Genomic DNA, 15,469 nt, shown 5'->3' with positions numbered 1-15,469 from the left:
CAAAATGTTCAGATGTTCGGTCATCATGGCAAAGCACCACTAAAACATCCCTCATGTCCACCTCACAGTCTCAGCCCAGTCCTTCACTGACAATGCTTACTGTACTGTTTCTGTCCAGCCGACAATGTTTAAAACTGAAAACAGAAACAGGATATTAGGGTACGAGTAGCCTCCAAGGTTTGATGTCATTGCACTCATACTGCCAGGGAAACGGTCACTCCTTTATTATTTTAATGATCAAGCACACACAAAGCATCTTCCATATATCAGAGCAAAAAGAGTAGAGAGCTGTAATAAACTGTCATCAAATGCTCCAAGCATTCACCTGCTGTATGGTGTTCATGCTGTTATGGTCTTGACTGATTTGGACAATTGAACAGACTATTGTGCATGTGATGACTTATACAGTGTAATAATCATGACACGTTTTGGAGAGAAAGACCATTAGACTGAGAATTACAAATCAGTTTAGATCAACTAGATCTCTTCACTTGGAAACTGTCGGCTATCTGTACTTAATCATGTGCAAAGATGAACTTAGACATTTGCAATTTGATGAAATGAATGAGAAATTCAGCTCTGCTGTGAACAATTGCCAAGTGGTTTGGAGGTTTGTCCATGTTGTTTTGAGAATGTAATTCCTGTTTCAGGAAATGAGCCAAACCAAAGGAGAAAAACTGAAATAAATCTGACATACCTTGATCAGAAATCTAAAAAGGAGAGTAAATGCTGAAGCCATTGTGGTCCAGTGGTCAGCACGTTTCATTATGATGCCGCTGACCGGAGTTCAAACATCACCAGAGTCATTTATTTTCATTTTTATTGCTAAGACATGTAATACTGTTTGGGTTACTTATATAGGTGTACATATTTTATTTTTTGTGTGACCACCGTTATAAAGGACTGGATATCTATAAAGAGTTCAGCACAGAATATATATTCAGATATTGCAGGAAAGGACGTTGTGCTGTTGTAAAGAATAGTGTTGGAGATTTAGCTCCCCTTTAATCTTAAAAGCAGCTGTGTCCTTGAAAAGACGTGATCGTGTCATTAGAAACTGAACTGGAAATGACCTGATTTTAATATAGTCAGTCGTGAACTGAGGTGGGCCGGTCTAAGGCTTGAAACTCAGGGCTGTAAAGGAGTCCCACTCCGGCCTTGTGTAGCACTGCAATTAGTTTCTATTATACGTGACTTTACAGGACTCAAAATTAAGCACTTACCAAATGTATCTCTTACCACAACAAAAATAATTATTTCTTAGCCATAAATTTAAAATAATGTGTCAAAACAAGCTCAATATAGCTGTAAACATGCTCTTTTTATTTAACAAAACTTTTCTTTAATTGTCCAGGCTAAAGGTCCCAGATCACCAGTTAACCTAACAGCGAGTTAATCTCCTATTATATATATATATATATATATATATATATATATATATATATATATATATATATATATATATATATATATATATGTCTTGCGTTCCTAAGTAACCAATCAGCTGGGTGCTGCGGAGTGCGCGCCTCTTTGCGCAGGCTTCACTCATGGGGAACAAATAGCATTTTAAAGACATGGCACAACATTGCACCTCGTCCAAAGTGCGACAGGCTTTACACTTTGCATTGTACAAATATCAGACGGTCCTTTTTGCAGTATGGCAAATAAACATATTAAAATTGTAAAGCAAAATGTGCTGCAATAACAATGAATGGAGCTGTCAACACATCAGCGAGTTCTAAGAGTTTCACTCCTGTTACACTAATGACAGCTGGATGAGCTCTGCAGTGGACCTCTTACTCACATTGGTTCATAACTGGATGATTAAAAAAACTAAATTGTATACACCCTGAGTAAAACCACTATAGCCTATAAAAATTATAATGTATCTATTTGTGTTATGTTATAGAGCTAATTAATTATTAAATATTAAAATGTATTAGTACTCTGTATTTAATGGAACTCAACATATCTGATCAAATTTTAATACTCTAAATATAAATGCATTTTTTTCAAGATGTTCCACTTTTTTCCCATATTTATTTGTGTAATTTAAATGTAATGTTCAGTATTATTATTAATAGAACAAACTGGTATGAACATTTTAAAGTCAGCAAAGCTTCTAAAATTAAGCAAAGTAAAACTTGTGGCTCTTTGAACTTGAATACCCAATTCTAGATTGCATTTAGGAAATTTTTTTTTTATCAGTGTAAGTCAGGATTTTGACCTGAGTAAATTATAATGTGCACAAAAAAAGGAATAAAAATAAACAAAACACACTGAACCACTACAGCCTCTGTTGTAGTATTGCTAGTTACAACAGTACAGTTAACTGTTAACAGGCTGATGAATGACAAAACTCTTTAAAACTTTAAAGCTTTAAATCTTTAGATACATTTAGACTCTCAGCTGTAAGGGTAAATACAGAAGAGTCTAGCTGTGCATAGGCTGAAAAAAAGCATAAAAATGGCATGTAATGACTCGAACACAAAATATGGCTTGATGGAATCCAGGGAAAGAAGACCACAATAAACACTGCGCATGAAGATTTGATCAATATATTGAAGCACTGAAACCATGTCAACTCAACTAACATCTTACAAAAATTAATCCAGATAATGAATAATATAAATTTATTGAATAATATATAATAATATAAATGTATTGAATAATACAATTTTAAAAAAATTAAGTACAGTTGTTAATTTGAGGGGGTGGTGTGATTTTTATTTTTTGGGGGTCCCCGAAAGAATTCGCCCAACACAAAGGGGCCCTCAGCTGAAAAAGTTTGAAAACCCCTGAGTTAATGCACTGAGAGTCAACAAGAACTAACAGAGAACAACTTTACTGTCATCAACTAACATGAACAGATCAATAAATACTGGAATAAATGTGTTTTTATTGTTCAGTTCAAGTCAAATCATGAAGAAGAAGAAGATCAGAAGAGCAGAAACAAACGTCACACTTCATTTCTCCTTTATTCATTGAGCTGCTGGATTTCTCTACAGTTGATTCAAGATTTGACAGAGATTCAGACAGGATTCAGACATTTCCATGTTCATCATGACATTCTAATATCAGCAGTGGATTTGACATTGACTTTTATTATTTGTGCTCAAACAACAGAGAAACAATGAAGAAGATCAACCTGTAGACAAGAATGAGCTGATCTGAACACAGCAGCATCCTGGAGGACACTTCATCAACATCAATGATGACACTGATGAAGACTGAGACACACACACACACACACACCACACAAATCACACGCACACACACACACACGCACACACACACACACACACACACACTCTCTCTCTCTATCTCTCTCACACACACACACACACACACACACACACACACACGCACGCACACACGCACGCACGCACAAAAACACACACACACCTCTCACACACACATACACAAACGCACTCTCCCTCTCGCTCTCTCTCTCACACACGCACGCACACACAGAAAGAGAGACACACACACACACACGCACATGGGCGCGCACAAAACACACACAGCAGTAAACATGCATACACAGCAGTGAACATACACCCACATACACACACACACACACACAAAATTTAACATGCACAAACACACACTCTTTCTCACACACACACACACATACATACACACACACTCTCTCTCTCTTTCTCTCACACGCACACACACACACAAACACACCTCTCACACACACATACACAAACGCACTCTCCCTCTCGCTCTCTCTCTCTCACACACACACACACAGAAAGAGAGAGACACACATATGCACACACACACACACACAGACAGACTCTCACACACACACGCACACACACACGTACATGCGCGCACACAAAACACACACAGCAGTAAACATGCATACACAGCAGTGAACATACACCCACATACACACACACAAAATTGAACATGCACAAACACACACTCTTTCTCACACACATATACACACACACATGCATGCATACACACACACACTCTCTCTCTCTCTCTCTCTTTCTCTCACACACACAAACAGACACACAAACAAACACATGCTCTCACTCTCTCTCTCACACACACACATACACACACACATATACACACTGCTGCTGACTGCTCCTGCAGAGGATTCTGGGTAAATCTCTCGTCAGTCTTCAGCTCAGTTTCACTGATGATCCAGAATAAACAGCAAACCCAGGCCAGAGCGGCTCAGTGAATGTGGTCTGGACTGAGTGGATGAGGCTCATTGTGTCTCTATAGATGTTGTAGAAGATCAGAGTTCCTGCACCGTGATCCACAAACACTCCTATTCTACTGCTGAGCGGCTTCACTGGGAGATCAGTGCGAGTGTTATTGTGCCAGAATACGAATCTGGAGGAAGAGCAGAACAAACTCCAGGACTGAGCGTTAAATCCTAACACACACTCAACACCTGTTCCCTTCCTCCTGATGCTCTTATATGATACTGATATCCACACACCAACTCCACTCCAGTCAATCTCCCAGTAACAGCGTCCACACACACTCTCTCTGCACAACACCTGAGTATAATAATCAAATCTGTGTGGATGATCAGGATACGGCTGATTCTCCTCCACACTCTTCACCTCTCTGTTCTCCTCAGACAGAATGAGTTTAGTGTGTGCTGTGTTTGGATCCAGAGTGAGGAAACAGACATCTGAACACAAGAACACACACATTTATAAACACAGCTGTGTGTGTGTGTGTGTGTGTGTGTGAGAGAGAGAAAGAGAGTGTGTGTGTGTGTGTGTGTAAGAGAGATAGAAAGGGTGCGTGTGTGTGTTTGTATGAGAGAGAAAGAGAGAGAGAGAGAGAGAGTGTGTGTGTATGTGTGTATATATATGCATGTATGAGCGTGTGTGTGAGAGAGAGACAGAAAGAGAGAGAGTGTGTGTGTGTGAGAGTGTGTGTATGTAAGTGTGTGTGTGTGCATGTTTGAGCATGTGTGTTTGTGAGAAAGAGTGTGTGTGTGCGCATGTGTGTCTGTTTGTTTGTGTGTATGCATGTGTCTGAGTGTGTGTGTGTGTGTGTCAGTGAGAATGAGCTTGTGTGTGTATGTTTGCGCGAGTGTGTGTGTCTGTGTGTGTGGGTGCTTACATGTGTGCCTGTGTGGGAGAGAGAGTGTTTGTGTCTGTGTGTGAGTGTGTGTTTGTGTGTGAGAGAGACTGTGTGTGTGTGTAAGAGTGTGTGCATGTGTGTAAGAGTGTGTGTGTGTGCATGTGTGTCTGTTTGTTTGTGTGTGTGTGTGTGTGTGTGTGCGCGTGTGAGAGAGAGAGAGTGTGTGTGTGAGAGAGAGAGTGTGTGTGTGTGTTTGAGGGAGAGTGTGTGTGTGTGTATGTGTGTGTGTGAGAGAGAGAGAGAGAGAGAAAGAGAGTGTGTGTTTGTGTAAGAGAGAGAAAGGGTGTGCGTGTGTGTGTTTGTATGAGAGAGAAAGAGAGAGAGAGAGTGTGTGTGTGTGTGCGAGTGTGTGTGTGAGAGATAGAGTGTGTATGTATGTGTGTGTGTGTGTATGTGCATGTATGAGCGTGTGTGTGAGAGAGAGACAGAAAGAGAGTGTGTAAGAGTGTGTGTATGTAAGTGTGTGTGTGTGCATGTTTGAGCATGTGTGTTTGTGAGAAAGAGTGTGTGTGCGCATGTGTGTCTGTTTGTTTGTGTGTATGCATGTGTGTGTTTGTGTGTGTCTGTGTGAGTGAGAATGAGCTTGTGTGTGTGTGTGTATGTGTGTTTGTGTGCGAGAGTGTGTGTGTCTGTGTGTGTGCATGCGTACATGTGTGCCTGTGTGTGAGAGAGAGTGTTTGTGTCTATGTGTGTGTGTTTGTGTGTGAGAGAGACTGTGTGTGTGTGAGAGAGAGAGAGTGTGTGTGTGTGCATGTGTGTCTGTTTGTGTGTGTGTGTGCGTGTGAGAGAGTGTGTGTGTGTGTGTTTGTGTGTGTGTGCGTATGTGTGTGTGAGAGAGAGAGAGAGTGTGTGTGTGTGTGTGTGTGCTTGAGAGAGGGAGAGTGTGTGTGTGTGTGTGTGTGTGTGTGTGTGTAGTCCTACATTTGAGTGGTCCTGCTGTAATCCTCGTGTGTCCTCCATGATCCAGACTGTAAACACACACAGATGGAGAGAATGAGCTGTTTAATTTCCCCCTCAGCTAATAAGCTAAAGCTAGCACTGAGCTGCTCAGCTACACGCTCCAAACTCTTGAACTAAAACACACAACACTTGTTGGTTGAGCCGGGATGCACAATGAATGTAACACAGTGCGTTCTTTTCCTCTGCTGTTGGTGAAGCGAGCGCAGATACTGCTCATGTTGATGGAGACACCCTGCTGCAACATTCATTTATTACAGTGATCACACTTAGCTTTGCCATCGTTCTTCAGCACATGCAGCCTTTGAGCACATGTTGCAGTCCATCTCTAAACTATGTTCAGATTATTAAAGCTGCTCGCCAGCGCCCAACTTCCTGACAGATTAGCAAGTGAAAAATACACATGTGTGCACAGAGAAGAGGAATCCAGATGTTGATTTTAGAACAAGAGTCTGAACATTAATCCAAGTGTCTGATTCCAGAATCTGAATCCATCTTCAATCCCCAACCCTATTCCTGACCTGATATTGTAGGATTCTTCAGCAGAAATGGAGGAAGAAGTTTCTCTGCTCAGCTCAAATGCTGAAACTGTACAGTGTGTCCCGCTTAATGTCACTGTAACTGAGCCAATACACTCCAACATTTACAGAGGAGATTCATTTCACACTCAATGATTTGCTCTTCATAGACATGACTGGAATACTCTACAAGCTGTATCTTCTGTCTGTCCTCACCCCATAACCCTCACAGAAAACTGAAGCTGATCACAAAAGAGCTTTCTAGTGTCTTTTTAAAGCCATTCAGTGTAAAAGCACAAGGCCAGTGCTGCTCCACATACTTGAGTTTGTCCAGTGTGTAGTTTGGATCCTCCAGTTGTTCAGAGAGCAGCTTGACTCCTGAATCTCCTGGATGATTGTAGCTCAGATCCAGCTCTCTCAGGTGTGAGGGGTTTGAAGTCAGAGCTGAAGACAGAAAACCACAGCCTTCCTCTGTCACCATACAGCCAGACAATCTACAAACACAGCAATAGTCCACATCACACAGTTGGACAATCACACATCTCTTTGTGTTGTGAAGATGCTGACTGCTGTTTCTGCTCATGTTAACAGCAGTGATGAACACACACATCCTGATTAGCTCTCCTTATTGATCACATCAGCACACACACTCACACACTCAACAAGGACTCGACATCATCTATAGAAGTGTACAGAGCAAAGACATTGTTCATAATACACCACATCAAGCTGTAAAGTCTGCTTTGAGGAGGAAGAAGACACACTTGAGCTCAGAAGATCATCTTAAAGTCATGTATAAAACACAACAGGAAATGAGCTGATTTCATCATTTATATTGTGATTCTGTTGTGGACTAAAACAAAATGAGCTCAGACAAACACAAAGCCGCTCTCTTCATGTGTTCATCACCTGACCCACAGTCACATTCACACTGATGGAGCATTAGGGGACTTTTATTCTGTCAGGAAAGAAACACCTGATCAATAATCATGAGCGCTGACTCTCCTTCCCACACAGCCTTTCTGACAGAAGATCTTCAGTCAATATATTGCTTCATGTGAATGAGTAATCAGGGTTATTTTCAGATGCATGTGTAGTAAATACATCAGTTCACCAGGTCTCTTACAGTAAACTGCTGAATACATGCTTATAGTGTGTCTTCATATTATTGTAGTGGTTTAGATTAGTGGTCTTCAACCCCCAGGCGGGTGCTGGTGCGTGGATCAATCAGTACCGGCCTGAACAAGAATGAATTATCTTTAAGTTGGCAGATGAAAAAGCTGCATTTAAACTGGATTTGTGGGGACGGCGCGTGAACGTTCGAGGTTACTAAAGTAACCCTTCGTTCCCCGAGGAGGGGAACGGAAGCACTATAAGTGGATTTGATTGTAAAATCCACGCATTGGGAGGTTCGGTTCAGAAGCTACTCGTCTGAAAGAGTATTGAACGGGCCAATTAAGAATGAATTGGCAGCGCAAGCCTGCGCAGGTGAGCGGCATAAGCAATCAACTGAGTATATAAGCTCACCTGGACGCAGACGCTATCCTTTTTAAGCTGAAGAGACTTTCAACAGCTAAGGGACAGTCATTATGGCGACGGAGTATAGTGCTTCCGTTCCCCTCCTCGGGGAACAAAGGGTTACTTTAGTAACCTCGAACGTTCCCCTTCGGGGGGAACTTCAGCACTATAAGTGGATTTGATTGTAAAATCCACGCATTGGGAGCCCATTGAAAGCGCCATAATGACTGCACCTTACCAACACCCCCGATGAGGAGATAGTCAAGCAAGCGTGACGCACCCACATCATGGGGGGCGCGGTCCTCCAACGTGTCCCTGGCCCTAATTTATCGTACTTCAACAGAAGTTTTACGGATTTATATATATTTTTTGGGAAGTCGTGAGCATCTAGATAATTCTAGGAAAATACGACAGTACGTTGGGAAGCGTGCAATCCCGATAGGGAGGACGCTGCGGAGGCCATCCGTTACCCAAGGGGGGATAGATGGCAGAATTTACATATGGACTAGCCCTAAAAAGGGGGAGTACGCATAGCAAAAGAGTGGTTAGCGGGGAGGGAAGACACGGGTCCGCCCAGGGGGGGGGGACTTAACCGTGGCTGAATAAGCATATGGGATCGCCTAGTGGGGACCACGCATAGCAGGCACCTTTACCCAAAACGCGGGCTGACCAGCGGGCAGACCTACAACGTAGTGGGCCAGCAAGTGACTCCTCCGCTGAGTCAGTGCTGGGGGCCACGGAGGAATCTGCAGGGCTCACCTGACGGGGAACTTTACTGACAGATAAAAAGGCGCACGTATCTCCATGTTAGGGAAAATGGAGCAGCAAGCGTGTTTCAACACCCTACCGAATTGTTTCCTCAATCACCAAGGGTTACCTAATACCCTTGAGGAAACCGGCTCCACTCGCAGATTGTAAAACCTTGCAAATGTGTTGGGTGTCACCCAGCCCGCAGCTCTACAGATGTCTGTTAGAGGGGCGCCGCGTGCGCGCGCTCGAGAGGATGCGAAGCTCCGAGTGGAGTGCGCACGCGCTCTCGGGGGACGCGGCTCATCTCGGCTCTGATAGTGAAAGAAAGGCATCCACAATCTAGTGGGAACTTATTTCGGTACGGCACTTCCCTGCTGCCGACCGCTATAACAGACGAAGAGCTGCTCAGATGATCTAAACTCTGAGTGCGGTCCGGATAATATGCAAAACGCGAACTGGACAATAAAGAAGGGCTGGGTCTGCCTCCTCCGAGGGCAGCGCTTGCAGGCTCACTACCTCGTATTAAAACGGAGTGGTAGGAACCTTGGGCACATATCGCGGGCGGGGTCTCAGGACGTGAGAGAAGCCAGCCCAATTACAGGCACGAGTCACTGACCGAAAAATGCCTCCGGGTCCCCGACCCTCTAATCGATAATCAACGCGACCAGCAGAGCTGTCTTCAGGGACAGAAATATACTGAGTCGAGGATCGAAGGGATCTGACGCGGCTTGTGTAGCGAGGGCGAGATCCTAAGAGGGCATGAGAGGGGGCGGGGTGGATTAATTCGCTTAACGCCCCTGAGGAACCGGATGATGAGGTTATGCGTTTCCACGGTGCTGCCAGCCACCGCGTTATGAGAGCGGAGATGGCAGCCACGTAACCTTGAGTGTGGAGGGCGACAGCCTGCTCTCCAACTTCTCTCGGCGTAAAGAAAGCACAACGCTGATCTGGCAAATTACGGGGGTCTTCTCAGCGAGAGACACACCATTCAGTGAATAGACTTCACGTCAGGGCATAGGCGCGCTCGGGGAGGGGGCTCTAGCCCGAGTGACGGTATTAGCCACCGCAATCGGAGGTTACCTAAGTCTTCCTCGCGTCTAAAAATCTCTTCAAAGATCGGCGAGGGTGCCAGGTGGTGCCCTGTCCCTGAGAGAGTAGGTGCTCTCTCGAAGGGACTGCCAGGGGAGGGCTATCGCGAGGGAGAGCTCTGACATCCAGGTCCGGTTGAGCCAGAGGGGCGCAACCAGCAACCTGTTCCTCGTCCTCCCTGACCTTGCACAGTAACTGCGCGAGCAGGCTCACTGGGGGAAACGCGTATTGCGCGTGCCCCGAGGCCAGCTGTAAGCCAGTGCATCCGTGCCGAGAGCACTCGGTCAGGGAAAGAACAACTGGCAATGAGCGATCTCGGGGGAAGCAACAGATCGATCTGGGCTTCCCCGAATCGCGCCCATATCAGCTGAACAGACTCGGGGTGGAGTCTCCATTCTCCAGGACGCAAGGCTGCCGTGAGAGCGCATCGGCTGCACGGTTGAGCTTGCCTGAATATGAATGGCGTGCAGCGATTTCAGCCGCGGATGACTCCAGAGGAGCAGACGGCGGGCGAGCTGAGACATGCGGCGAGAGCGCATACCCCCTATACGGCTGATATACGCCACCGCCGCCGTACTGTCCGTCCTGACCAGCACGTGTTGCCGCTCCAACACCGGAAAAAAACGGTGGAGAGCGAGGAACACTGCCAACAGCTCCAGGCGATATGCCAATGCAACTGGGTACCTTTCCACAGGTCCGCAGCCGCATGCCCGCAACGCACAGCCCCCCAGCCCGTGTTGGAAGCGTCTGCTGAAACGACAACAAGACTGGACGCCTGTTCTAGAGACACCCAGGCCTGTAGGAACGAGGGGTCGCTCCAAGGGCTGAGGGCGCGGCGACACAGCGCAGTAACAGAGACTCGGTGTGCGCGTGCGAGCCATGCGCGTCTGGTGACTCGATCGTGAAGCCAGTGCTGAAGTGGTCTCATATAGAATAATCCGAGCGGCATGAAGCGGCTGCGGATGCCATATGCCCCAGGAGCCTCTGAAATAGTTTCAGTGGGACCACTATTTTACTGTCGAGCTCTCTCAGACAGTACAGCATCAGCTGAGCGCGCTCTCCGGAGAGGCGCGCTGCCATGGTGACCGAGTCCAGCTCCAGCCCGAAAGAAGAGATCCTCTGCACGGGGGCGAGTTTGCTCTTTTCTCGGTTGACCTGAAACCCCCACAGGTGGAAGTGCCAGAGCACTTTGTCTCTGTGCATAATCAACTCTGTGCATAATCAAAAAGAGGGCAAAATTCAGCCAGTCGTAAAGAAATTGAGTATGCAGATGCCCGCGAGCCGAAGGGGCGCTGAGGCACCCTCCGCGGGCTTGGTGAGGACCCGCGGAGACAGAGAGAGCCCGAAGGGGAGGGCTTTGTATTGCCAAGCTCGACCTTCAAACGCAAACCGCAGAAACTGTCGGTGGCGAGGAAGAGTGGAGACATGGAAATACGCGTCCATCAGGTCTAATGCTGCAGACCAACCCAGAGGACGAACGCACCGGAGGATGCGCTTCTGCGTGAGCATTCTGAACGGCAGCTTGTGCAGGCAGCGGTTCAAAACGCGCAGATCTAGGATTGGCCGTGACCCACCGCTCTTTTTGGGCACGATGAAGCGTGGGCTGTAAAACCCGCTCTCCATCTCGGCTGGAGGGAGCGGCTCGATTGCATCCTTCGCCAGGAGGACAGCAATCTCCTCTCGCAAGACAGGGGCGGACAGGGGGCTGACCCTGGTGAATACACACCCGTGACTTGGGGGGCCGTTTCGCGAACTGAATCGCATAGCCGAGTCTGATTGTGCGTATGAGCCACCGCGAAGAGCTGGCCCGCGCTAACCAGGCAGGCAGAGCTCTCGCTAATGGACTCATCGCTACAATCGCTGACGTACCAGCAGTGGGGCAGCGCGGAGTGGGTGTGCTGATCCGGGAAGCTCGCGGGTCCCACGGAAAAGCTGGAGGTGAGATATTTGCTCTCACTCCAAACCCGAGCTCCGGAGGGGAGGCTCGAGGGGTGGGAGAAAGGAGACCGTCCTCCCAGCGCTCGTGAGCCACTGGCGAAACGCACCGAATCTGCAAGCTAGAAAGCATAGCGTCCCAGACTGGCAGATTTCGGGCTGTCACATCTGGGGAAGTGAAAAGTGCCCTTTCATAATGTTTTCATGGCAGTAAAAAGTGCCGTTGGAAATGGGGCCCCGCCCTCCAGCGGGGAAAGAGCAAGTTCCCTCTTATCCAGATGGCCTGTCCCAGGGGCGCTTCGCGGTCCGTTGCCGGACTTAGCGGCGTTCTGGGCAGGGGGGCTGCCTGCTTCCGAGGTGCCCGACGCGCTCGCTTCGCCGGAGGCGTGTGCGGGGGCGGAGCAGCTCTTGTAGGCGGGCGCCTTCGGCGAGGAGCAGGTATGAATGGCACGGCGGGCGGAGCGGGCTACGGACCGCCGATAAGACATCACCCACCAACTGCTCTCTCACCGCCTTGAATTCCTGGGTGAATTCACAGACAGTGTCGCCGAACCTGGCTGGGGATATGGGGAAGTCAAGAAAGCGGACTTTGTCGACTTTGCGCATATCAGCCAGGGGTGGCGCTCCTGGACCACTAATGTGGACATCGTCCTCCCCAACGCACACGCAGCGGACTCAGTAGTCCGAAGAGCTAAGTCGGCGGCGGTGCGAAGCTCGTAAGCCTGGGTTGGACCCACCCTCGTGCAGCTCGGCCAGCGCCTGCGCTTGGTAGCGCTGGTAGGTGGCTATCGCATGCAAGGCGGAAGCAGCCTGGCCCGCAGCTATGTAAGCTCTAGCTCCGAGGGAGGTAGATAACTTACAGGCTTTGGATGGGAGACGAGGCGGACCCCGCCAAGAAGAGGCGCCGCGCGGATTTACCGCCATCGCGCACTCAACCTGAGGAATCGCCACATACCCCCTGGCTGTTTCACCGTCAAGAGTGGTTAGGGTGGAGGAACACGCAGCACGAGCAGAAAAAAGTGCTTTACAAGACCGCGTGAGCCTACTGTGCACCTCCGGGAAGAAGGGAACGCCCCTCTAGTCGGTCCGGCCGCGGAGCTGGGGGATAAACCATCTCCAACCCACGGCCGAAGCAGCCCGGGAAAGCACGGCTAACATGTCCGTTTCAGGATCCGTAGTGACAGCGCTCACCAGCCCGAAGGGGGCGAGCGGGTCTGGATCATCATCGGACAATGAAAGCCCACCCTCCGATGCCGCGGTGGACATCTGGTCTCCGGTGTCATCGGGCGTAAGGGCTACCATCTGTTAGACGGATCGCTTCCCCCGCCCGAAGCTTGGATGGAGCGCTTAGAGGAGCGGGAGGTCCGCGGGCCCGTGGGCGACGGATTATCTCTCGCTGAAACCCTCAGATCTGCCCGAGTGCCCGCTGCAGAGCAGGGGACAACTGGGGTGGTTCGCCCTTTCGCAAAGGCTAACCGCGATCTTGCGCAACAGTCATGGCATCGCAATGTTGACATGAACTGCCCGCGAGCAGCGCATTAACATGCTGGACCCCCAGACATGCAACGCAGTGCCCGCGCCCATCATCCGAGGACAGGAAACCACCGCATCCAGAAACGCACAGTCGGAGCGCCGTCCTGATAAGGACGTGCTGCACGACTGTGTTGCTCTTTCTGTGAAGTTTGCAACTTTATACGCACCGCTCTGGAGGACCGGACCCAAAGAACGCCAGGCAAGGGAGAAACCCAGCTCGACCGTCTGCCACTGCGTGTACACACTCTGGACCGTGAGAATGCTCTCGTTCGCTCAGAATCGCTGGTCACAGCAGGAGGAACCCTCATCGACTCGATCAGAAAGTCTCTGAAGCGAAAAGGATAGCGTCTGCTGGCGCCAGGTGAGCTTATATACTCAGTTGATTGCTTATACCGCTCACCTGCGCAGGCTTGTGCTGCCAATTCATTCTTAATTGGCCCGTTCAATACTCTTTCAGACGAGTAGCTTCTGAACCGAACCTCCCAATGCGTGGATTTTACAATCAAATTCACTTATAGTGCTGAAGTTCCCCCCGAAGGGGAACAGAGGCATATCGGACGTGTTTCAAATATTAGCGCGGATTTTGTGTGAGACTGAGCCTGCGCCCTCACTCACCAAGCTGCTGCACGATCACCAGTCTTCGCTGTTAAAGGAGTTTGAGAAACACTTTCGCATGTCGAGATGTACATGATACTGTATGTGTGTGCTGGCGCCCACGGGCTGTTTCACAGGCACATGCAAAGCTTGAAGGTAAACAAACAACGGCTTATCATAAGCATCTTATCGATAATTATGTATACGGTTGGCATTAAAGTGAACATATAAACGTTATGTGACTAATTTCTAGCAGCTAAATGTGTCTGGAAAAATATTCAAAGGCTTTTATTCTCATAAACCGCGCGGACGTGAATGCGTCTGACTGTTCTGATTAGCTAAAGCGGACGTCTCACGTCAGCACGTTCTAGACGTGCACGCGCTCTTTCCAGCAATCTTCCTTCTATGGACCATCTCGTTGCAAAGAAACAAGCTCAGGGCTCCCATTGATTTAGCGTTACTGATGTTATATTATGTTATATTGTTGGAGCAATGCGTTAATAAAGTTATTACTTCCTAATGTTATAATAGCATTGTAATGTTGGAGCAATGTGCTAATAAAGTTCCATATGAGTACACAGTGGATTCACGTTGACCGGTCCGCAGTTAGAAAAAGGTTGTGGACCACTGGTTTAGATAATATTAAGAGTGTCGTGAGACTTTATATGTTTAGAAGAAACTGCAAACTGAACAAACAGCAGAGCATGTTTAAACTTCACCAGGACACAACAGAAATAAATATAAAAATATAAAATATGAATAAATAATTCAGAGGTAATTCATTATAAAGATCCTTAAAATAAACTGATTCCTTTAACTTTAAGTCACATTTGGGTATATTGGAAAAAGAGAAGCTCTGAAAGTGCAACATTTCATAATAGACTAAGTAAAGCTTTTAAATATATTTATAGATAAACATACATTAGTAAAACTATGATTAAAATCACAACCCTGTAAATGTTTTGTTTTTTTCTTCTGCCAATCCACTGAATGGGGCTCCACATCAGGTAACCCAATATGAAACTGTATCTGTTGAGTGGAGAATCATTTACCTCAGTGTGTCCAGTTTACAGTGTTGACTGTTCAGTCCATCAGAGAGAAGCTTCACTCCTGAATCCTGCAGGTCATTGTTACTCAGGTCCAGCTCTCTCAGCACACAGTTTGAGGATTGTAGAACTGAAGACAAACTCTCACAGCACTGAACAGTGAGATTACACATGACCAGTCTGAGAAAGAAGAACACAGATTACATTAATGTGATCATGATGTGGTCAATGTGGAGAAGTATGGCGGCGACGTACGGCGGCAGGGCAGGAGCTGCAGGTACAAACACGGCCTGTTTTAAACAAAAAATTGATCTATTTGATTTCTTATTTAGATTCAGTCAGGGTCGAAATGTTGGCGATGTGATACAGAAAAGTGTTATCACTGGTTATATTATGGTA

General features: G+C 47.3%; 3 protein-coding genes across 8 annotated transcripts in view; 2 read left to right on the top strand and 1 right to left on the bottom strand.

Moving 5' to 3' along the window:
- Positions 1 to 15,469, top strand: part of LOC100535035 (uncharacterized) — a 304,770-nt gene that overhangs the window by 107,104 nt on the left and 182,197 nt on the right. The gene's annotated exons all lie outside the window — the stretch shown is intronic.
- LOC137489462 (uncharacterized) overlaps positions 1 to 15,469 on the top strand; it is a 243,166-nt gene that overhangs the window by 189,102 nt on the left and 38,595 nt on the right. The window lies entirely within an intron of this gene.
- The window catches only part of LOC103910803 (NACHT, LRR and PYD domains-containing protein 3-like), a 44,802-nt gene continuing 32,214 nt past the window's right edge, over positions 2,882 to 15,469 (bottom strand). The window contains exons 7-10 of one of the 2 annotated variants that reach the window (NM_001445154.1): positions 15,077 to 15,250; positions 6,926 to 7,099; positions 6,052 to 6,098; positions 2,882 to 4,669 (exon numbers count right to left, since the gene is read on the bottom strand). In NM_001445154.1, coding sequence (NP_001432083.1) covers positions 4,146 to 4,669; positions 6,052 to 6,098; positions 6,926 to 7,099; positions 15,077 to 15,250 — 919 coding nt within the window. In that variant the 3' untranslated portion in view covers positions 2,882 to 4,145. The remainder of the gene's footprint in view (positions 4,670 to 6,051; positions 6,099 to 6,925; positions 7,100 to 15,076; positions 15,251 to 15,469) is intronic. The other variant, XM_087245751.2, reaches the window with a different exon arrangement.

This window comes from Danio rerio, chromosome 4 (assembly GCF_052040795.2).
Source record: "Danio rerio strain M-AB ecotype USA chromosome 4, GRCz13ab, whole genome shotgun sequence".
Lineage (NCBI taxonomy): Eukaryota > Metazoa > Chordata > Actinopteri > Cypriniformes > Danionidae > Danio > Danio rerio.
The sequence above is the reverse complement of the archived record's forward strand: the minus strand, read 5'-3'. Positions and strand labels throughout refer to the sequence as shown.